At 38.7% G+C, this 23,574-nt stretch overlaps 1 protein-coding gene across 8 annotated transcripts in view; it reads left to right on the forward strand.

Moving 5' to 3' along the window:
* Window positions 1–415: 415 nt before the first annotated feature.
* Window positions 416–23,574, forward strand: part of tshr (thyroid stimulating hormone receptor) — a 258,468-nt gene continuing 235,309 nt past the window's right edge. For all 8 annotated transcript variants that reach the window (XM_067417380.1, XM_067417385.1, XM_067417382.1 and 5 more), the window contains exon 1: window positions 416–734. In XM_067417380.1, the coding sequence (XP_067273481.1) occupies window positions 571–734 (164 nt within the window). In that variant the 5' untranslated portion in view covers window positions 416–570. The remainder of the gene's footprint in view (window positions 735–23,574) is intronic.

Raw genomic sequence — 23,574 nt, forward strand, 5'->3', positions numbered from 1 at the left:
TTCTTTGGTTATTTCATTTAAATATGTTTTGTTTCTGTTTTTATTTTAGTAATTGTGGAAATTTTTCTGTAAAGATCGATATAAATCATTAATATATTTTTTCTTCTTTCAGACGAATACAATCGGAGATGTATTAAATTATTAATAATTAAACTGTATGAAGCTCCTAGATCACTTATAATTTCCCACAGCTTGTGTTGTCTGCAGTATTGTCTATTGAATTTTATTGCAAATATATAGGCTATATAGTGTTTCTTCAGCAGAAAAACATCAAATAACAGTTCAACCAACTGAAGAGATTTCTATATCATAAGTTAATAAAGGTAAGTTACGCAATTGTTAGTAAAATGCGTTTTTATGTCGCACAGAACTATTCAGTTCCCATAGCAACCGCAAGGGCGCCTCAGACGTCCGCCTCACTCACAGGCTCGCCTACTCACTTAGTGATTCTCACACTCAAGCAAGTTTGCGCTTTTAAACTGCTCGTCGGTGTCGGTGTGACTATTTAATGGCATAAACCGAGTGGAGAGACTACAGTTTTCCAGCGGAAGAAAACCAATTCTTTATATCATGAAGACACGTACTCTGGTAATGCTGATGCTGTCACATGTGTGTGTGATCGGACATCCGATTTCATGTCCGCGTAGTTGTGAGTGTTCCCAATGGAAAGCTTTCACTGTCTCATGCATGGCCATAGATGCTATTCCAACGTTTCCATCAACGACAGAAATCTTGTAAGTATTAAATATTTTATTAATTGGTTGCTTATGTTAAGCATAGCCTTAAAAAAAAAGCTCTGGTAGCCTACTCCTTGTTTTGAGTTTTAAACACTTTTGCTGCTATTGAGGTGTGATACGAGTATCGTTAGGCTACAGGTTCCAGGTGAAAGGGAAGGTTAAAGAGTGCAATTATAGATGTTATTACAAAAAATCATTATCTGTAATTACATGAAAGTATTTTTAATAGTAGGCAAGCTAACATAAAAACATATTTCTTCTGGGACATGGGCTCAAATTAAAAAAAGATAAAATTATATAAAATAATCTATATAAAAATAAAATTATATATGTTGTGTGTGTGTGTGTGTGTGTGTGTGTGTGTGTGTGTGTGTGTGTGTGTGTGTGTGTGTGTGTGAAGCATATTCTCTATTGTATTATTTAATCAAAAATACAGAAAAAAGTAGTAGCCTAATATTGTGAAATATTATTACATGTTCTTTTTAACTTTTTATTAATCAAAAAATCTTGAAAAGAGTATCACAGCAGGTTATAAAAAAATATTAAGAAGTACAACTGTTTCAACATTGACATTAAATCATAATTTTAGAATGATTTCTGAAGGATCATGTGACACTGAAGACTGGAGTAATGATGATAAATTCAGCTTTGATTGCAGTAATAAATTATATTTTAAAGTATATTAAAATAGAAAACCATTATTTTAATAATTTTTCACAATATTTATGTTTTTGATCAAATAAATGTAGGCTTAATGAGCATAAAAGACTTCTATCATAATGCTGCTTAATTATCAATAATGGTAGTATAATAAAGTTCACATCACCATTTCGCCAGCCTACACTTCACATAATAGGCCTGTAGGTGCTGGTGGCACTTGGGCTTCAACTTTGATAGATTCATCAAAAGTAAGTGGTGTATATACATAAATACAAGTAACACTAATAACCATTAATGCGACTTTTGGTGCTGCATGGTTTTGTGCAGTGCTTTTTCTGTCAATTTACATCCTGTCAGCGATGAAATTTGATTTATAAAATTGTCAACCGATTTGTTTCAACTTTTGCCAGATCGCGACTGGTTGGTGTAACGTTATTATACATGACAAACGGGCATTTATGAATTATGTAATATTTAAAAATGTATAATGGAGATTTTTAATTAAATCGACTCATTAGTTTACATTATTGATGAAAAAAATGTTTGGTTTATTTTTCCCAGTAAAACCACATACACTTAGCCTAGAAATCTAGACGCACCTTAGCGGCAGCAAATCTAATCTGCTGCGAGTGTCGTCTAGCAACTCTCAATACACTTCTGAGCTGTAAAATCCAAACTCTGGTTGGGCCAATCACATCGTGTATAGAGTAGGTTGTAACGGTGGGCGGGGCTTAACATAATGACGCCAGAGTTGCGCTTGCGTGCTACTAGTAAACACAGAATCTGGCGAACAGTGGTCTTTCGAATCAGCTTTGACCGCGACTCTGGAAGACTTGGAGTTAAGCTTTTCTCTGAGAAAACAACAAAGAATGGCAGTGGAGTCATTCTTAAAAAGGCATGATGTGTTCGGAGTTTTGCCGACCAGATACGATGAAAGTTGAATCTGTCCTACTAGCTCTGCTTTAGCTTTGTTGCTCTGGTTGGTTGTAGCGCTATCCAATTGCGTGCAGAGGGAGTTTGAAAGACAGCTGTTTATCCTGCCCCTCGGATTGAGCCCTGTCAATGGTGAGTTTCCAGACCAAACATCTTGATGTGGGTCTGGCTTGAGAGAGAATATAGGGAACCATGTGTCAGATTTGATATATTTATAGGGTCGTAAAAATTCCATTGAATGTTTTTTAAAAACATTAAAAACGTCTCTGTTAAATACAAGAATGTATCAGTTTAGAGTTCGATAATGGTTAATAATACTTATTTTGTTTTAGCATTTGTTGTTTAGTTCATTCATTTGTTCTTAGCTCTTTCAAAACTAATTGTTTCAAGACACACACACACAGACAGACACAGACAGACACACACACACACACACACACACACACACACACACACACACACACACACACACACACACACACACACACACACACACACGTTGGTCTATGTGGTTTACAGGGACTCTCCATAGGCGTAATGGTTTTTATACCGTACAAACCGTATTTTCTATCCCCTTACACTGCCCCTGCCCCTAAACCTACCCATCACAGGAAACATTCTGCATTTTTACTTTCTCAAAAAAACATCATTTAGTATGTTTTTAAGGCCATTTGAATTATGAGGACATTTGACATGTCCTCATAAACCACATTTATAGTGTAATACCAGTGTAATACCCATGTAGTTATACAAATTTGTGTCCTCATAAACCACATAAACAGGCTCACACACACACACACACACACACACACACACACACACACACACACACACACACACACACACACACACACACACACACACACACACACACACACACATGCACACACACATGCGCACACACACACACACACACACACACACACACACACACACACACACACACACACACTTTTGTAAAATAATTAAGTAACATTTGTAAAATAATAGTTGCTTTAACAAAGTTTTTAACCATTTTTAGTTTATCAGCGAATTGATTATCCAGTTATTGATACTATCAGCCACTCCCTCCAATGGATGAAGTTATGCTCCATTGTTTGAGCATTGAAATAAAACAAAAATTTCAACTGTTAAAAAAGGATGTGCTTTTAAACTTTAAAAATGTAAGACAGGATGGTAAAAAATGTGATAAAGTTTGAAAAGTTTTTCACATATAGCCAAACTTTAATACTTTAAAGTGATTCAGATCTTTAAAACTAAAACACAGTATTCAGGCATTGTAAAATGTTATCAGAAAAAATAAAATGTATTCTTGAAACAGTAAAAAACGATATGATTTTTTTTTTGTTTTATGTGAAACTTTTGAGGTTAAACTCAGGGGTTGTTTTTAATAAAAAGTTGTTTCACATAGCCCAACATTTGAAGAGTGGTTTCCCATTGAAACGCTAAACAACAATAAAAATGATTAAAAAAAACAACAACAAAAAGTCAAGATGGAGGAGGGACAATGTTTTCACATGAAGTAAACAATTTCAGAAGAATTTCAAATTCAAATTTCAAACAAGATGTAATGCAAAGTTGAAATGTTCCTTTGCCCAGAGAGAAAAGGTACCAGATGAAAAGATGAACGAGAGACAATATGCAGTGTTTTCCCCACTTTTAATTAAAGTTACTTATGTACTGTCACAGTCGTCCGCAAGAAAAGGTAAACATTCAACACAGGTCGCTAATATAAACAGAAAAAAAGAAGAGAAAAGTTCCATTATATTGCTTACCTTTCACATGCGCTGTTGTCATTGCATCTCCGAATTACTGTAAGTTACCATTAGAGTGCGTAAGCATTAGACATATCACCCAGCAATAGTTTAAATTTATCCAACGAGCAGTTTTTAACATTTAAAATGAAATAGTTTAATCTGTTCTTTTTGCGATGACCTCACTCGCAAATGACAAACGCTTGAAACGAGGATAGATCTCGTAGCTGCATCCCCCCCTTCCCCATCCAAAGGAAATGTAGGCCCACGCAAAGACATACACCAGGGTGTAGATTTAAACTGTGGTAAAAGAATTAAACCAAATATCGTTTTAAAAAGTCATTTTAATTGATTTAGTTATTTACTCATTTACTCATCTAACCCCTAGCACAACCCCCCCCCCCCACCACCACACATACACACACACACACACACACACACACACACACAGTTGAACGTCTTCAACATTTTACAGAATATAAATACTTTGTATCATGCTCTTTTGGAAAACGAGAAAGGATGCCTGGTTGGGGGCTGTAGAATCGGTAAAGCGTCAAAGGCTGTAAAACATGTTCTAAAGATGTTTTGAGATGTTTTGCATCACAGCTCTGGTACATCTGCAAGGGTGTGTACATCTCACAATGACATTGTGAACTTTGGTTGGCATTGCGAACCTTTACATATAGCCTATATAAAATGTAGGCTTCTCTCAAGAATACATTAATGCAACTTTTGCTTGACCAATAGACATGTGCCGATTTTCGATAATGCGATTTATCACGATAATGAATATGCACGATATTGTTAATGTGGGCACTTTAAAATATCGTAAATAATAATTTATTAACAATTCATAATTTTTTTATAATGCACTCAAGAATACTTTGCCCATCAACCGTATAAATGCTCAACACTGCTGTATTCTGCGTCAAAGGGACACGCGCTCAGATATAAACAAGCCCAACGTGCGTTTGCACATGACTGAACCAGACGCGCTGCTGAAGTGCCGCTCAGTGACAGCAGAGGGCGCTGATGAACTGCAGAATGCAGCCGTTACCCCGGTAACCCCGCAAACAAACAAACAAACAACGCATGTAGTTTTTTAAACAGCCATTCATTTTTGTAATCTCAATGTTGTTCATCACAGCACCAAATACTTAATACTTAAAGACTTAATAGGCTATTTATTTTCAAACTTAAACATTTTTATGTTTTAATCTGGATTACAACATGCCCTAATAACTAGAACTGTTCTAATTATTTGTTATTGTTCAGTAAAACTTTGAGACATAAGACTTCATTAGTTAACATGTTAATTTATTATTACCAAACTGACAATGAAAAATACTTTTAAAGAAGTAATCATTCTATGTAATGTTAATTTCTTAGTTACTGTTTAATAACATTAAAATCAAAATAACTTTTTAATGGACCTAAGATAAAAGTAACAATGATCAGTATTTCTTAACTAACATTAACAAAAACATTATACTTTCTGTAACAAATGTAGCTGTTGCTCAATCTTAGTTAATGCATTAAATAATGAGACCTTATTGTAATGTGTAAGCCTACCTCTTGTTCTTAATAGCCTAATTCTTTTTGCAATTGAATCTGTTTGAAAATTGTACTTTTACAGCTCTGAAAAATATCAAAAATATCAGAACATTGATTTCTCATTGATTTCTCAATGAGGGGAACTCTTAATTTTTTTTCCAGAGCTGTATATATTTTTGGTGCATTATTGTATTTAAACATTCAGTTATAGTTCTTAAAGCTGTTATGCTATGGCAACACGTTTTTTTTTGCAACTTATTTCAATATCGTGATAATATCGTATATCGTGATAAAACTTCATCAATTAATCGCAACATGAAAAATTGATATCGGCACATGCCTATTGACCAAGTACTGTTATTTTACTAAAACAAGACAAAACATAGAATATTTTGCTTACACTTAGTTATTTTTCTCCCAGTTATAGTTATTGCTTTAATTCAGTATTTTTCAAAACTAAAACCATTATGCTCTTAAACATTGATTCAACGAGTTGATTTAAAGGTCCCATTCTTCGCGATTCCATCTTTCAAACTTTAGTTAGTGTGTAATGTTGCTGTTAGAGCATAAATAATACCTGTAAAATTATAAAGCTCAAAGTTCAGTGCCAAGCGAGATTTAACAGAAGTTCCCTTTTAAAGCCTACAGCGAACGGCCGGTTTGGACTACAGCAGGAAGTGCAGGGATGTAATGACATCACTAAAACCATAGATATCCATAATAAAGGCTAGATGTCTCATGCACGCTGTTGGCCAATGGAGGTTGCCGTCCGCAACTTGAGGCCATCTTGTCACTGGCAGCTCGCTCACTCGTAACAGTGTGTTTTAATGGTGCATGTAATTTTAAATAGCCATAACTTGCTCAATTTTCAGCTGATTTTCAAACTGCTTCGTTTGTTATTAACGTCAGAGATGTAGTTATGGCACTATACACTTATGAATAATTATAACCATGGACTTCAATATGAAAGTAACATTGAACAGAACAGATAGGTGCAATAAAAAAAGGTATTTATGTTAAATCAATATATAGGCTACTAAAACTGTGTACCGACACACACACACACACACACACACACACACACACACACACACACACACACACTCAGAATTGTGTCAGAATTTTTTTCTCCAGAGCTAGCTTATATATATATATATATATATATATATATATATATATATATATATATATATATATATATATATATATATATATATATATATACACATTTATAATAAAAATATCAGTTTTATAATATATATATATATATATATATATATATATATATATATATATATATATATATATATATATATATATATATATATATATATTTAAATTAAAACAAAAAAAAACATGCAAACTAAGTTTAATTTAACCACACAAAAGATTGGTTGTCATAAAATCATTATTGGTGTCAATAAAACCTATATAATTGAACAGCTCGATTGTGGTTTCATCCTTGATAAAGTGCACATAAGTTAGCCATGATACACAAGCTGCACGATTAAGTCGCTTACCGAAACGAAAAGCTGCAATTTCAACGTGTTAAAGCATCCAGATTTGTAGCCATGTTAATAACGTTTGTAAGTAGGGCTTCAAGTTTTTCATTAACCGTTAACCGAGGCCCTTAGCGGTTAATACTCGGTTAACCATAGTGTGTGTCAGGGTTATTATTTTTAGTTTATTAATTTGACGACCGCCATCTCCATAGTGATCGCGCCTATAGAGAGAAATGCACATCATGGATTACATAATCAGAGAGTAGCCTATTTATTTTTGTTTTAAATTGTTAAAAGACATTTCAAGCTTTCTTAAGATATATTTCATGTCTGTGAGGCCTACGCTGAGTTTCGTTAAATTAGGATGAGATGCGCTCCAGTTCACAAGCAATGCAAGTGGCCGCGAGGGCGCCTGCATGATTAGGGCATGTAGTAATTTTTTTCCTCTTCATGACGCATTTTTTGACTGATGCGACTTATACTCCGGAGCGACTTATAACCTGAAAAATGCGGTAAGCACTGCATTGCAATACTTGCATTTTGCCCCGTCACTCTCAATTTTAAAGTGCTCCCACGCTGTACTTTTCTTTGCCCGCTTCATGTTAGAAAGCTGGTCATGACTTCTTCTTGTGGATATTACAAATGTCTGGGAGCGCTCTGGCGGTCTCTAGTGGTGCAAAAATGTATTACAACTAAATTCAAAGCACGTCTCACTCGGTTACGCAATTTTTAACGGTTAATCGGTTAACCATGGACACCCCTATTTGTAAGAAACCAAACCATCTGTAAATCCGTCAAGATTTCAGCGAGATAAGAGTATTTATGTTCGTACAGATCCCTTATCTTACATCAGGTTCCACAGAGCCCGACAGAAAGCTTGCCTGTGACAAGATGGCCGTCGTTGATGACGATGGTGACTCCGCCGTAAGACATCTAGCCTTTATTATGGATATCTACGACTAGAACAGTTTGTTGACTAACCCACAAGAACACGCAAAATAGGGGGCGTGGTTTTGTTGCTCTCCCACGTGGAGAAGAGCGTGCATTTAGCGCTTGCATCTCCCCGTTATGGTAAGAGGCGGGACCTTTCCGGGCAAAGTGCGCTAAGCTGCTGTCCAATCACAACACAGGAAGTGCTGGCCTAATCAGAACTCGTTACGTATTTCTGAAGGAGGGACTTTATAGTACAAGGAAATCATCAGGCCGTTTTTAGGACAGAGAAAACAGCGGTGTACAGATAAGTAAATTGTGTGAAAAATATAATTGTGATATACAAAAATTGTGTTTTGTATTTTGTTACAAAAGTGTGTTTTTCAAGTGAAACATGAACTCATGTTATATTGCACACTGTAAACATAATAAAACACGCGAAGAATGGGACCTTTAAACATTTATACACGTGTGCATGTCACAAAAGCAGAACCTACATTTCAAATGAATTACCCCAAAGTGTTTAAAAAACCACAAGGTGTACCCTTTGATTACCCAGGAGTGGAGTTGTGCTAAAATCTTTTAGCATATTTGTACACGACTAAATATTTTGTCAGGGCTATGTCACACCTTTGTGATGAAAAGTTCCACACTCTTGTAAAGCTAAGATACAATTTTCAAACATGAACTTTATACAGGAATTATGTGTATCTGTACAAATAACTAAGAAAAGAGGCACAGTACATATTGTGAAGTGCCAATTAAAATTAGGGGTGCACCGATCCGACTTTTTCAGTCCCGATACCGATGCCTGGGCTTTGTGTATCTGTCGATACCCGATACCGATCCGATACTATTGTTAAATTAATAATAAACTGTATACCTTCCTTGAAGAGACTAAAGGCACCAGACTTTACTAAATAAAGATAATAAGGCAAAATAACAGATGTATGCAAAGTGTTGAATTCTTATTTATTTAAAAAACAATTGTGTATTCAAATCTAAAATATAATTTAGGGCTCTACATTAAGCATGCTCATGTCTCTCCTTTGGATAAGTAAAATGGTCATTCACTTGTCCGAGTAAAAAATGTGCTTGTCCAGAAAAAAGTTAGATTTGACAGTTTCTCAGTTTCTCAGTTTTCCACAGCAAACTGAGAAACTGAGCAAATTGCACTACACACACACACACACACACACACACACACACACACACACAACACACACAGTTGATTCGGTGGGCATGTTCCTTTTTCTGGTGAGAGCAGAAAACAGGCTGCACACAAAACCTGTTGTTCTGCCGTGGTCGATCCCTGGGTGCTTCAACACTTAAAAGAGCAAATTTTCCTCACAAAAAGAGCTACACGGGTGATGTGCCGTCCTTTTCAGGATGTCTTTTCCCCCGTGCGTTTCTAGATGCGGTCGTTCCGCCCTGCTTGCCATGGCGTTGCTTCAGGTGCATCAAGCACAGGCACTCATGGACATGCACGAGGGTAGTCCTGGCCCAGAGCTCCTCTGGGAGCTCTGGATGGCGACGGACCTCGCCCTATGGGCGACGAAAACTGCCGCCCATACTATTGGCCAGGCGATGTCAACTTTGGTGGTCCAGAAGTGGCATCTCTGGCTCAACCTGGCCGATATGACGGAGACCGATAAGATCTTTTTTTGGATACAATGAAGTACGGGCTGTAAAAGCCGGTCTGCGTGCGTGTGTCAACACTTACCTGCTTCCACTGAGGCGCGGGACGCGCACAGGCGGCCTCCCCACTGTACCGCGCGCCCCCTGCTGGCGATTGGAGAGGCGCCCGAGGGTGACAAGGCATGAAAGCGTCGAACACCACCTAGCGCGCTCTCTTGGCACCCAGAGATTTTGGAAACTGCTCTTTTTGTGAAGTTTTGGGGACAGAATTTTTTTTGTGTAAAAAGTGTTTTTTTTTACAGATTTTTCCTAGATTATGATGATCAAACACCCTCAATAAAGTGACAGTAATCAAAATTCTGAAGAGTAACACAATAAAGATTAACAAATAATAATAAACAAATACATATTATTACAATAAAAAAAAACATTCAATAAAGTGTTAAAGCATGCTCAAGATTGTAAATTTACAGTTTTATTTTGGAAGTCAACATACAGTCGTACAACAATACAATACATAATACATTTAATATTTAAAATACAGATAACAGTTGAACAGTTTCATCCAATTTTTAAAGGTGAATAAAATATTCTCAATTTCAAACTAAAAAATAAAAAAAACCCTGACAAGATTGTCACTGTTTCACTATTTATTCTAAAAGTTGTATTATTCAGATGTACATTTATGTAAACAAATTCTTCATAATTAATTCCTCAGAGCCCCCAGGAGGAATTGAAAAACTAAAAATTGAATTTAGCTTGTAAGGTAGGGTTACTAATATCATGATGAGGTCATGATTTCACCTTATAACAAAATACAATTTTGTGCCTTTTACATTTTAGCATGTATTTTCCAAAATCAGTTTTATATGGTTTTCCTCAATTTTCAACTGACCCGTGGGCTCCATATAGCTCTGATAATATATGTGGACAAACATTTACCTTTTAATTTAGAATCCAAACTATATAGTGTAATTAGAAATATAAATCAAAACATACAACAGAAGGTCCATGATTCTGCACCGGAAGACCAACACAGCAGATAAAGAGCAATCCTATTCCAAATCTTGAAGAGTTTATTAAGCTGGTGCCCCTTTAAGAATTAATGCACAGAATGACACGCATCCAGATTTCCCTACGTTAACTTAATTTTAGATATAACATTTACATTTAAATCAAGTGAATACCTCACATGACTTTTAGATAATTTTGTGTGCATTTTACCAAAGGATAATTCATTTTGGGATCGCTTGCTGTCTGAGAGACATGTCCCGCTCTTTTTTCTTCATTCATGCATGTTTCTTTATCAAAATGTCAATGTCTTTAAGTCGTACCTTCAGTGCTATGCGGATATATTACTGTAGCGTTAGACATCTCTGCAGCAGTCTATAGCGTATCATAGTCAACAAAATGATTAACTTTTTACAGGAGAAAAATCAGATACAATCATTTGTTGAACTCACAGCAGCGTGCTGCTCTCTTTATTTATTTTTCTTGTACCCATGCTCACAACACACACAGTGCACGAGGCACGCACTTTTCAATGACGTCAATGCGTAGACTATAACATGGATTTGCCACTTATACTCATTCAAGTATGCTTAACAATTACATTCCATGATATGAAAAGATAAAATTGCAAAATCTCTTACTATAGTCAACATCATCGTCATCGCGCCCAGGCCTATCTTAACAGTATTACAACATAAAACACAGAATATTTACATTAATCACGATTAGCATATAACTTCAGTGCACTATATCTTGATGTGACAGTAGAAAAAATATAACGGTAACTTATTTACCTTCTGCTGCTTACCGTCTGTTGTCCGCCATTGGTAACTTAAATGTCTGTTCATCTTCATGTTTTTTCGTTCTCATTCGACATCCCACAATCAAAATTCGTCCAAAATAATATTTTAACAGATGTAAAATGATCTATGTAAGTTAATGCTATTACTAATGAACCGACCGAAGCAGTCCTATTTCAGATTAGAAGCACTCCACCAGAAACGGCTGTATATTCAAACCTGAGCACGTGAGCGGTAGAAGGCGTACACTGCTGTCCTTGGCCAAATTTCTGGATGACGTTCAGATTGACCAATCACGCTCAAATTTACACGGAAACGACTTGTTTTAAAATATATTTTATTTATTTTTATTTGCGGTTATATTTAATTTAATTTAGTCAAATGGTGTTTTGTGGTGTGGGCAGAGGCCTGAAGTTTCAACCTGGAGAGCAGTGCAGGTTTGTACTCTTTAAAAACAGATTATTGTTTGATATAGTTTGCTATATAGTTTGCTATATTTGAATCAAGAATTACAGCGTTTGAATGTAAAAAATACACCTACACTGTAAAAAAAAAAAAGAAGAAAAAATAGAAAAATATTAAGAAATGGTCAAATTACAAAATTAAAGGAAAAAAAAAACTGTTTTCTCTAAACATTTTAATGTAAATATGTAAAGTTTTTGCGCTTTATTTGAATTAAGATATTTTATGTTAATTTTACGTTTGGCAGCCATAGCTGCCAGTCATTTGACCATTTTTTTAATTATTTTATTTTTTTACAGTGTCAATATAAAACTAATAAGATTTACTTTTTGAATTACAAAGAATAATGTTAAATTGTTAGTACGGACATAAACCTTTAAAGCCGCACTTGGCTACTTTTGCTCTCGTGGTCCCCCTACAGTTTGGAAAAAATAATGTCCTCAACTACTGTCGTAAGATCTGTCATCCTACAACAGGGGATGCCATCGCGCGTGCATTTGTTGACATGACAACCCTGATAGCCCTGAACTAGTGATGCGTGGGTCGTCTCATAACCCGCGGACCCCGTATGTCTATTTAATGGTCGCGGTTGCACGGCGGGTTGTAAAAATATATACAGTGGTGCGTTGCGGGCCAAATAACTTCATAAAAGCGCCCCGCGGGTCGGTGCAGCACTTACAGTTCCCCTGAACACTGCAAGAGGAGTTCAGAGTTCTTCTGGCGTCGCATGTGAAATGTCTTCATCCCAGGTAACGTTACAGTCAGTGGCATGTTTCAGCATGTCATATGAATATAATTTCATGGGAAATGGAGGGAGTGAATAAATTCTTTCAAACGCCAAATAATCACGATGCTCACGTTTACAAGCCAGCGTCATTATAGTAGACTATTGGTTACCGTTTTACAGAATCTATATGATACTTCAGTTCAATGTTTGAGTGGTAGCTCACCGTAACAAGCATGACAGCATCGGTCGGGCACGCCTCCTTCAGCTCACGCCGACGAGCAAACACTGGTCACATGTTGATCCTCGTCCTGCCTTTAATCCCATCACTTTTTCGTTTCCTCTTATTGCTTTCCTCCAACAAAACCTTTTCTTTCTGAAGTACTTCTCGCAAAATGTTAGAAAGGTATTATTAGATAATCAGTTATGCCAGCATTGACTATGTTTATGGATTAGTCAAGTTTTTAATGTAGAAATTTTACATGGTTTATTGTTGACAGTATGTATAGGGTTAGTTTAGGCTGAAGTATGACTGTAAATGTGGTTGTAAATAGATAGTGAGTTATTGATGTTTAGATGCATATATTTTATTGTTTTATCTGCCCAGGGACTGCGGATGGAAATTAGCTGTAGCCAGGGGCGTGATAAAGGGTACTGAGTAACCAGGGCCCGAGGCAGGGAAGTCCGTTTTCTATACATACACATACATGGTACGGGGGCCCAGCAAGATGGTTTGTACCCAGGGCCCAAAATTTGGTGCTACACCACTGGCTGTAGCTAAATCTGGTGTGAAGCATCTTTTCTCTTGGAAGATTAATGTACTTGCACATGGTCCCTGTCAAATAAATAATAAACAAACAAACAAACAAACTTTCTTATTTGTCTCTGCTGCTTCGGACATGACTATATTATCTGACGAACAAAGTTGGGCTCGCGCGTCCGAATTTAAGGAAGTGTGGGTGTTGGTGGAAGTGACGTATATGCCGTAAAGCTGTCAAATTTTATAGTTCTTTTTTTTCTCGGGTTACTACCCGAACCCCGAAGTTTAAAAGTACGATTAAAAACGATACAGACCCCATCAGGCTATGGCAGACGTGTCATTCAACCTATTGTAAGTCGATTTATCATCACAAGAGTCTTAAAAAATATATTATTAAGGTTGAAAAGTTACCTAGTGCTGCTTTAATATAATGAGCTAAAGATTTTATTACAGATTATTTTACATACATTTGTATGTAATTTAAGAAAACAGAAAAAAACTGTATAAATAATGCAGTAATTCCCCTGAATAAAAAAAATATAATTACTGTAAATTGTCATTAATGATACAATCCTTAAAATAATGGTCAAGTTATTAATTTACAGATATTGTTTGTAATTTTACATTAATTTGTATGCAATTTATGAAAACAGAAAAATACTGTATACATAATACAGTAATTCCCTGTATAAAAAATGAGAATTACTGTAATTTGTCATTAATGATAAAATCCTTAAAATAATGGTCAAGTTATTAATTTACAGATATTGTTTGTAATTTTACTTTAATTTGTATGTTATTTATGAAAACCTAAATAAGGTCTAGCCATGATAACAACCCATTAGGACTAAGGCTGTTGCTCCAACTGTTGTCATTAATGCAGATTCAGTGGCCCAATGGGTTGGTTTTGTATGGCATTCTAGCTAAACGTAAAGCAATAGCCATCTACAACAAAAACACACGTACGCAAAATACAGTACACCTATCAGGATTATGATAGCTATGATAACTATGTAACACACCCGCCTGAAGGCACAAATCCGGATGAGAGACGTAGATATGATCCAGGAGTGTGCGCTTTTTGGTCGTTGCTGTGGTGATCAGTAAGTGCTATTCTGTATTGGTCAGGTGCAATTGGAAAAGATGTGTCTTAAGATTTTTTTTAAAAATGGCTACAGACTTGGCAGCACAAATTGAGATCGGTAGGTCATTCCACCAGGTGGGAACGGTCCAGGAAAATGTCCGTGAGAGCGATTTCATGCCTCTTTGGGATGGAACCACGAGGCGCCGCTCACTCGCAGAACGCAAGCTTCTGGAGGGTGTGTAAGTCTGAACAAGTGAGTTTAGGTGTATTGGTGCAGAGCCAGTGGTTGTTTTGTAGGCGAGAACTAGTGCCTTGAATTTGATGCGAGCAGCCATTGGCAACCAGTGCAGTCTGATGAAGAGAGGCGTAACATGCGCTCTCTTCGGCTCATCAGGGAACTACACTAACCTTTTCCACTGGTGGCACTTGCGCTACTAACTTTTTCAGTTACTGGCACAAAACATGATTTGGTCGCACAAATTATTTAAAGTAAGCCACTCTGGATAATAATGAACAATACTGTCATTGTGAAGCTTCAGTGTGTTTACATGGAGCACTGTAATCAGTTTAAAAGTCCAATCCAAATGAAAATGCTTCATATAAACACCTAAATCTGAATAAAAATGCCAAAACTGAATGAAATTGTAATCGCTTTGAGAGGGGTGGGATAAACCTTTTCATGAAAAATGTAACCATGTAAACGACCTGACCGGATTACTTTTGAGTGTGCGTCCTTAGGTGACGTGATACAGATAAAGCGCGCCTTCACCACTGACCGCGCGCCGCGTTTAAACGCAGGGTATAATGTTGAGAGGAAAGTAAATTTTTCTGAGGGGTGAACTTTTAATTTCTTAAGAACGTATGAAGATAATGTTGGTATGACACAGACATAGCCTGGCTACATCCTCTCATTTTGACAGCGTTTGTCCCAGGCACGTTTTACTTCAACTGCGCCTGACAGAAGAATTAATTTTTTTCTGAGATGAGATGATTATTACACTTTACAACAAATAAATATATTTTATAAAACCGTGTAAGTTCTGGTGGCCGTTGAGAGTTTCTATGGCATCCGTGAACACATTCAGCTGCTGGAGAGAAGCGTCGACATTTCTGATGAGGCAGACAAACTGCTCTGTGATGATTGCGATTGAAAGTCAGCACATGTAACGTTAAACCCCAGATAGGTTTCGATAACGTCTCGTGTAAACAGTCCACTGAATCTTTCAATCGGAATTATTTTAATTGGAATGACAAAAAAGTGTGCATGTAAACGTGGCGGCTAATGATTCGTGTTTGAATTGTTTTGACGCAGTTACAAATTTGGACAGTCCTGCAATTGATGTCCCACACAATTTACAGTTACGTTACACACAGTGCATTGCTCCGTCTTGGTACCTTAACCACTGGTATTCTTCGAGCCACTGGTGTCGAAATTCATATGTCCGTTTCGTTTTTCCCGCGTGTGCTTTCCCTGACATCATTCTCACTCTCACAGGCTCCGTTTGACATGTCGCATCGACATCAAGTGATGGTTCTGTTACACTGAACTTCCCTTTTTACAATATGAGTCAATTGTCCGCTTCATTTTAACACGTTCAGATTATAACTTAGGCTATGTTGAGATATATATGCGATTGCTGTGTGTGTCCTAACGAGAGGTATATTTTTTAAATCAACGTTAGGCTACGCCTCGCCTACATTTCGGGAGGGGGCGGGGGTCGCGGGGTTGAAGCCAACTTGATGTGTTGAATGCTCAGTCAGAGCACGTTATAAAACGTATTCTTAAAATAGGCTACACATTTCGGTATTAATAAATGCTCATAGTAAATCATAGTATATTCCCTAAAACATAGGTACAAAAATAATCAGTGATACATTTGCGACCCAATAGAAATTAGGGTCGCAATGGCATTTCAAAAGGTCGCATATGCGACCATTTTGGTGGCAGTGTAGTCCCCTGCTCATTAAAGACCACTCTCGCCGCTGCATTCTGGATCAGCTGCAAGGGTTTGATAGTGCATGCTGGAAGCCCAGCCAGAAGAGCATTACAATAGTCCAGTCTGGAGAGAACAAGAGCTTGAACCAGGAGTTGTGCAGCCTGTTCTGATAGGAAGGGTCTAATCTTTCTAATGTTGTATAAAGCAAATCTGCAGGACCGGGCTGTTGCAGTAATGTGGTCAGTGAAGTTTAACTGGTCATCAATCACAACTCCAAGGTTCCTGGCTGTCCTGGATGGAGTTATGGTCGATGAACAAAGCTGAATGGAGAAATTTTGATGAAGTGCTGGGTTGGTTGAGAAAACAAGTAATTCTGTCTTTGCAAGATTGAGTTTAAGATGATGCTCTTTCATCCAGTCAGAAATGTCTGTCAGACAGGCAGCGATACGAACACTGACTGTAGGATCATCTGGTTGAAATGAGAAGTAGAGTTGAGTGTCATCAGCATAGCAGTGATAGGAGAAGCCGTGTTTCTGAATGACAGATCCTAATGATGACATGTAGATGGTGAAGAGAAGTGGTCCAAGCACTGAGCCCTGGGGCACCCCAGTAGCTAGATGATGTGACTTAGACACTTCACCTCTCCATGACACCCTGTAGGACCTACCAGAGAGGTAAGATCCCCATCTTCTTAAGTGTTGACAGGAGGATCTGGTGGTTAACTGTGTCAAAAGCAGCAGACAGATCCAGCAGAATGAGCACTGAGGATTCGGAAGCCGCTTTTGCCAGTCTCAGTGCCTCAGTTACCGAGAGCAAGGCAGTCTCAGTCGAATGGCTGCTTTTGAAGCCGGATTAGTTGTTGTCTAGGAGGTTGTCCTGTTCAAGAAACATAGAGAGTTGCTTGAACACAACTCGCTCAAGGGTCTTTGCAATGAAAGGCAGAAGGGATCCCAGATAGCAGACAACTATAGATCAATAGATCAATCTTGCTTTATGTACAGCAGGATTCTATGCCAGTTAATTTGTCTCTTTATTTTATTCATTTTAATCAGAGACCATGTGTGGCTGCAATCGATATGATTTTGCATCAAAAAGTCACTCAAAGTAAACAACATTCTTCAGTTTACATGCAAATGTATGTATTTATGCCCCCACAGTTACAACAGGAAATCTCACATTGACTTAAAACAATTACATCTGAATTTATAACACAAATGAGAAGAGCCTGGAAAAACATGACAAATTGCATCTGCAAAATGGAAGTAAATACAAATGTAAACTTGCCAATAAATACAGAAATGACACAGTACTACTGAAAGAAAGAAGGTGGAAGAAAGAATAAAATACTCCAAACTCAGGGGTTTCCACCATGAGCAATGCCCCGAAACCTTTTAGGTTGTAATGGAGCCAGTTCATAAAATAGATGAACACCTCACAACAAACGACGCACGACAAAAAAAAAAAAATGAGTTGCATGAGTCAGAATCCGGACGCAATTCACAGTGTATATGCCAATCTTAAGAAAAAAAAATGAATACAAATATGATATGGTTTGGTGAAAAACAAACTGAAACTCAATGTATTAAGATTATCCTGGCCGTTGGTTGTGTAACTTACGAGGGCGCTCATGTGACTACATTGCAGTTCACTAAAACTCTCAGGAGAAGCACACAAGTTGTAAAACATAAAGGTGAATAAAAATACTAAATTAAAATTGAGATGAATTTTATAAATATATTTTTGTAGGCCTACTTACCTCTAAAAAACATGGTCGTTGTCCTGTGTCTCTTTTTCGCGTTTGATAGCTGTGTCTCATTTCGCTAAAGTTCGAAGGCTGCGTCCTCCAGAGGACACGTCCTGTGAAGAATGCAGTATACGGAGTGTCCTCAATCAGAATTAAACGAGACGTCCTTTGTAGGACACACAGGCAGGAAGTATCACGTTGCTATGCCAACACATTCAGCCTCGTTGCACTCTCACGCCAGTTTATATGAATGAAAATTATTTATAACTTGAAAATTACTATGAAATGTTTCTTGTCTTGACAGCAATGTACTGTTCTAAACGTTTAAAAAGCGCTAAAGCGTTGTAATCCTGTTAACCACAACTATCTGTTTGAGGTAATAGAGCTTAAAAATAAAAACAAGCTTGAACTTACATTTTAAACACCACACCTACGCTCGCATGTATATACAATGGTGCCGTTTTTTCATATAATATTAAAAAAAATATTTATGACGGTTGCTAACGGCGACGCAAAGAATTATGGGTTATCTCCAGCCGCGAAGGCTACACCTCATGCACACTCCGAAATCCTGTGAAAGAAGGACGCATTCGAAGGTCGCATTTGAAGTGTCCTTCTCACTTTTTTGAAATGAGACGGCCTTATGACATATGCACCCTTCAAATGCGACCTCCGGAGGATGCAGCCTTCTGAAATTAGACACAGCTGATGTCTGTTCGGTTCAGCTGCGCTTGCTTTGGTTGATTGGTGGTTGTCTTGTCTTGAAGGTGCATTACCGCCACCTGCTGGATTGGATTGTGGCGCATTCAAAAGGCAGGGACACATATTCTAAATTCTTTATTAACTCTGTATTCTTTAGATAAATAATGAAATGCATGTACATTCTACATGATTTAAATAATAATAATAGGCTACATTTTTATTTATTTAAAACTGATAGACTAAATTTATGGTAGAAGTTCTTTGTTTTGTTTTTTTATTTGTTTTTTACATTTTGTATTATAATAACATGAAACACAGAATGACAACATTACATGCCAGTAAGCAGGAAAATAATATACCTTTTAAAAAGATTCATAGTTTTTACAGCTTTCTTATTGGAAGAGTCAGAAATCAAACATGCATACAATTTTAACTCTTCCAGAAAAATTTAAAGAAAGGCTTACATTTATGTATTCTTTGTTAATCCACATACTCGTTGGTGTACTCATCATATCCTTTGAGGATAATAAATGTGCTCACATTCACACAGATGTAGCCAATTGATTTGGACTTGCCTTAACATGTTGAATAATGTGACAGATAGATTGACCGTAAGCCTCACCAGTGGAGAATTAAGCTGACCAAACATAAGCATTGATTCAATGTTTGTCTTTTCAACACTGAAAAGCATGGAATTATCAACATTGATCCAATATTATTTAGCAGTGAATTTTCAACATTGGTCCAGTATGGTGTTAGCATTGAATTTTCAACATTGATCCAATATTACTTAGCATTGAAATTTCAACCTCAACCAAAATGATGACTCTGATGGAATTTCAACATTGAATCAATGTCACCATGCTATCTGGTCTGGATGAAAGGGGGCAAAAACTGTCTAAGGAGGATGTTAGAGTGGAGCAAAGAGTGTCAGTAGCACTGTTAGCATCCAGTGCTGAGAACTGAGCAGGTGGAGGGAGTGAAGATGAAACCATAGTGGATAGGAGAGAGGGAGGGAGTGAGCGTAGATTACGAGGTCTAATTGGTTACCTGATCTGTGAGTAGCCGTAGTAGATACTAATTTAAGGTCAAATTAAGTCAGTAGAGTGCTGATTGGAATTTCAACATTGAAATTCCAATCAGTCCGCAGTCTGTGGCTAGGTGTTTATCAAGATGGATGTTGAAGTCACCAAGCAGAATCAGTGGAGTGCCATCCTCAGGGAAGCTAGAAAGTAACACATCCAACTCCTCCACAAAGTTACCGAGGTGACCTGGAGGATGATAGACCACTACCACATGGATTTTAACAGGGTGAGTAATAGTGATTGAGTGCGATTCAAATGAACTGGCCGGTAGAGATGGTAAGGGATCAAATTTCCAATCATTTGAGATAAGCAAACCAGTACGCCCACCCCTCCCAATAGGCTGAGGAGTGTGTGAAAAAGTTAAATTGGTTAAGAGGGCTGCAGGAGTGGCAGTGTCCTCTGGTTTGATCCAGGTCTCAGTTAGGGCCATGAGGCTGAGCTGAGAATGAGTCCCAATAGATGAAATAAAGTCTGCTTTGTTTACAGCAGACTGGCAATTCCAGAGACCAATTGGAATAGAGAGTAAAGTAGCAGCGGATGTTAGGATCAGTGTTGGGAGTAACGCATTACAAAAGTAATAAATTCCAGTAACTTATTACTTTTTGCTGTAACGCAGTAGTGTAAGGCATTACTAATCAATTTTCAGTAATATTTTACTCTGTACATTTTCAGTATGTAAATCTCGGTATCTCGGTATCTCGGTTTACATAAAAATCTTCAGTATGTAACCCCCCCCCCCCTTAAAATAAATTAAAGCGAAAAAGAAAAAAAAAACACATTAACGAATGAAAAATGCAAGTTCGTGGTCATTCAATAGCCGCGTGTGGTGTCCAGGTTAGTAATTAAAAACTAAATGACAGCTTCTGATATATTTTTGTATAGCGATTTACATTTTCCTTCAATTCGATACTTCAATTAATCTCCCTCTTGCTGGCGTACATTTGGATATTGTGAGCCATAGTCCAGTGAAGGCGTGTTTAGTGCGGATTTTACAGAAGTGCCGCAGGCATGATTTCAGCCTCTGTGCTCGCGCTGGCCAGTGGAAAAGTGGCTAAAGAAGGTTTAATGGCAAGCGTGTCGAAGAACGGACAACAGAGGAGGCGCGCGCTGAGCCAAACTAAAGTATTTGGGTGAAGATGACAGAATAAGACCAGGCCTACTGCACACCGTGACACCGTCATTTTGATTTTTATAGTAATAAAGTAATTTAGTTCAGTTAGAGAACAGACCGTTCAAATAAAACCTAAGGTGCCTGCTAAGCAAGATCCGATCCTGTCGCAGTAAACGCAGCAGGAGATCAGATCTTGAGCTGACAGATGATCGGGGAAGAATGACCACAGTCATTATGCTTCATCATATCGCCTTCTACTGGATGTAAAATGGTCTATGGTAGCCTACATTTTAGAATGTTAAGAGCTACTTCTGAAGTTATTTTGGTGAAAGTAAATCAAAATGAATACAGGAGTAATGTAACACATTACAATTCTGAGACAGTAATATTGTAATGTAAAGAATTACTTTTAACCTCTTAACCCTCGCCCTTCTTTGAGAATAAAAAAAAAAAAAACGACATACCCCCAAAAAAATGTCTGCAGCTCTTAAACCCTATGGTATATATCCATAAATGTGGTCTTATTTTAAACTAGACACTTCAAATTATGTTACCCAAAAGTCATAATAACTCAAAGTAGTATAGGGACAGATTAAAACAAGAGGAAATATGCATGTAAGTGACTCACGTTTTTATTTTTTTATTATTCTCTTATGGAAAAAAAAAGAGATTTTAATTTTAATGCCCTGAAAATAACCTAAATATAAAACTGAATGTCTGATCATGCTTTGATTAAAATTTGAGGACGATTCTCTCAAAAATGTAGCTTCTGTAAGCTTTTATGTCAAAAAAGACTGGGCGTCCTTTCAATAAAGTCCAATTATATTAGAACATTTGTGTAATAGTAAAGAGTAGTTCCCTTTCGTTCAGTCACTCCGACGTAACGTCAGTGACTGACGAATGGGGGTTTCGCTTAGAAGCCTATCATCTCCGAGACTAGAAAGCGCCCAATGGCAGTGCCAATGCCATGGGCATGCGAGATTTGCATGCGTAACTCCGCCTACCCACGTGGGTATATAAGGAAGTAGCTGGCATCATCGCATTATGTTTTAATGCTTCGGAGCCAAGGGTTACTCACCTTTCACTCCTATAAGCCTTCTGAGTTAAGTCAGTTCTTCGAGATGAAGGATCTTCCAGTTGGTGTTGGTGTTCGGCACGTTCCAGTGGTCACTTACTTCCTGCCTGCTGGTCAGACGATTGGTTCCAGTTTGTTTGTGGTCCCCTGGGCGCTTCGGCATCGTCTGCGAGGTTAAATCCTCTCACAAAAAGAGCTCACACGTGGCGCGTCCTTTTCAGGATGTCTCGCCCGTGTGCTTCTGGGTGTGGCCGGTCTCTACACTCTTCCGATGGGGCTTCCAGCATGCTCAGGCAGCGCTTCTGGATGAGTCATGTTCCCACTGCGGGAACATGGCCATCTCCATGTTGCGGTCGAGACTCAATGATCTCCGTGCGGCCGCCGGAGTGAGAGTCCCCTCCGTCACCCCCCGATCTGACGTGGCCGCGGCCTCGGTTTCATCCGCGGGGCGTCTCTTCGGCTGGTGGCCAGGGTGACCTGAGGGTGATGGTGTGGAATACAGCTCCGACGCTCATGCCTCGGCCCACACCCCCCTCTGTTGCACCGGAACCCGTGAGCGTTGTGATGGTTTCGTTCGGCGCTCCGGAGGAGGACGAGATGTCGATGACCGCATCGCAAGGTGGGCTAGAGTCCTCCGAGGATGATGATTCAGCTGTGCTGCCGCCTCCGGGCGCGTCAGCATTGCCCGAGTCAGACCCGGAGCTGACAGCCATGCTTGCCCGGGCGGCCGCGGCGCTTGGTCTGGAGTGGAACCCTCCGCCCCGGCCAGAGCGTTCGCGGCTCGATGATTGGTTTTTGGGTGCACCACGACAGGACAACCGTCCTGCCGTGCCCCCAATTCCTTTCTTCCCGGAGGTTCATGAGGAGGTTGCGCGCTCGTGGAGGGCCCCCGTGTCTTCCCGCGAGCGTTTGGCAGCCTCTTCCGCCTTCGCCGCCCTTGATGGGTGGCGGCTAGAGGGTACACTGGGGTCCCCCCGGTGGAGCGTTCTGTGGCGATACAACTGTGTCCCCAGAGCGCCTCCTCCTGGCGTGGCGACCCTAAGCACCCCTCCAAGGCCTGTAGATTCACATCTTCCATGGTGTCGAAGACCTACAGAGCTGTGGGGCAGGCCGCCGCTTCTTTGCATGCCATGGCAACTCTTCAGGCCTACCAGGCCAAGTTGCTGTGTGACATGCACGAGGGTGGGGCTGACCCAGGGCTCAGAGATGAGGTGCGTGCCGCGACCGACCTCACCCTCTGGGCGACGAAGGTTACCGCACGCTCCCTGGGCCGGGTGATGTCCACATGTGTGGTCCAGGAGAGACACTTATGGCTCAACCTGGCAGATATGCGGGACGCCGAGCGGACTCGTTTCCTCGACGCCCCAATAT

Source organism: Pseudorasbora parva, chromosome 15 (assembly GCF_024679245.1).
Source record: "Pseudorasbora parva isolate DD20220531a chromosome 15, ASM2467924v1, whole genome shotgun sequence".
Taxonomy (NCBI): Eukaryota; Metazoa; Chordata; class Actinopteri; order Cypriniformes; family Gobionidae; genus Pseudorasbora; species Pseudorasbora parva.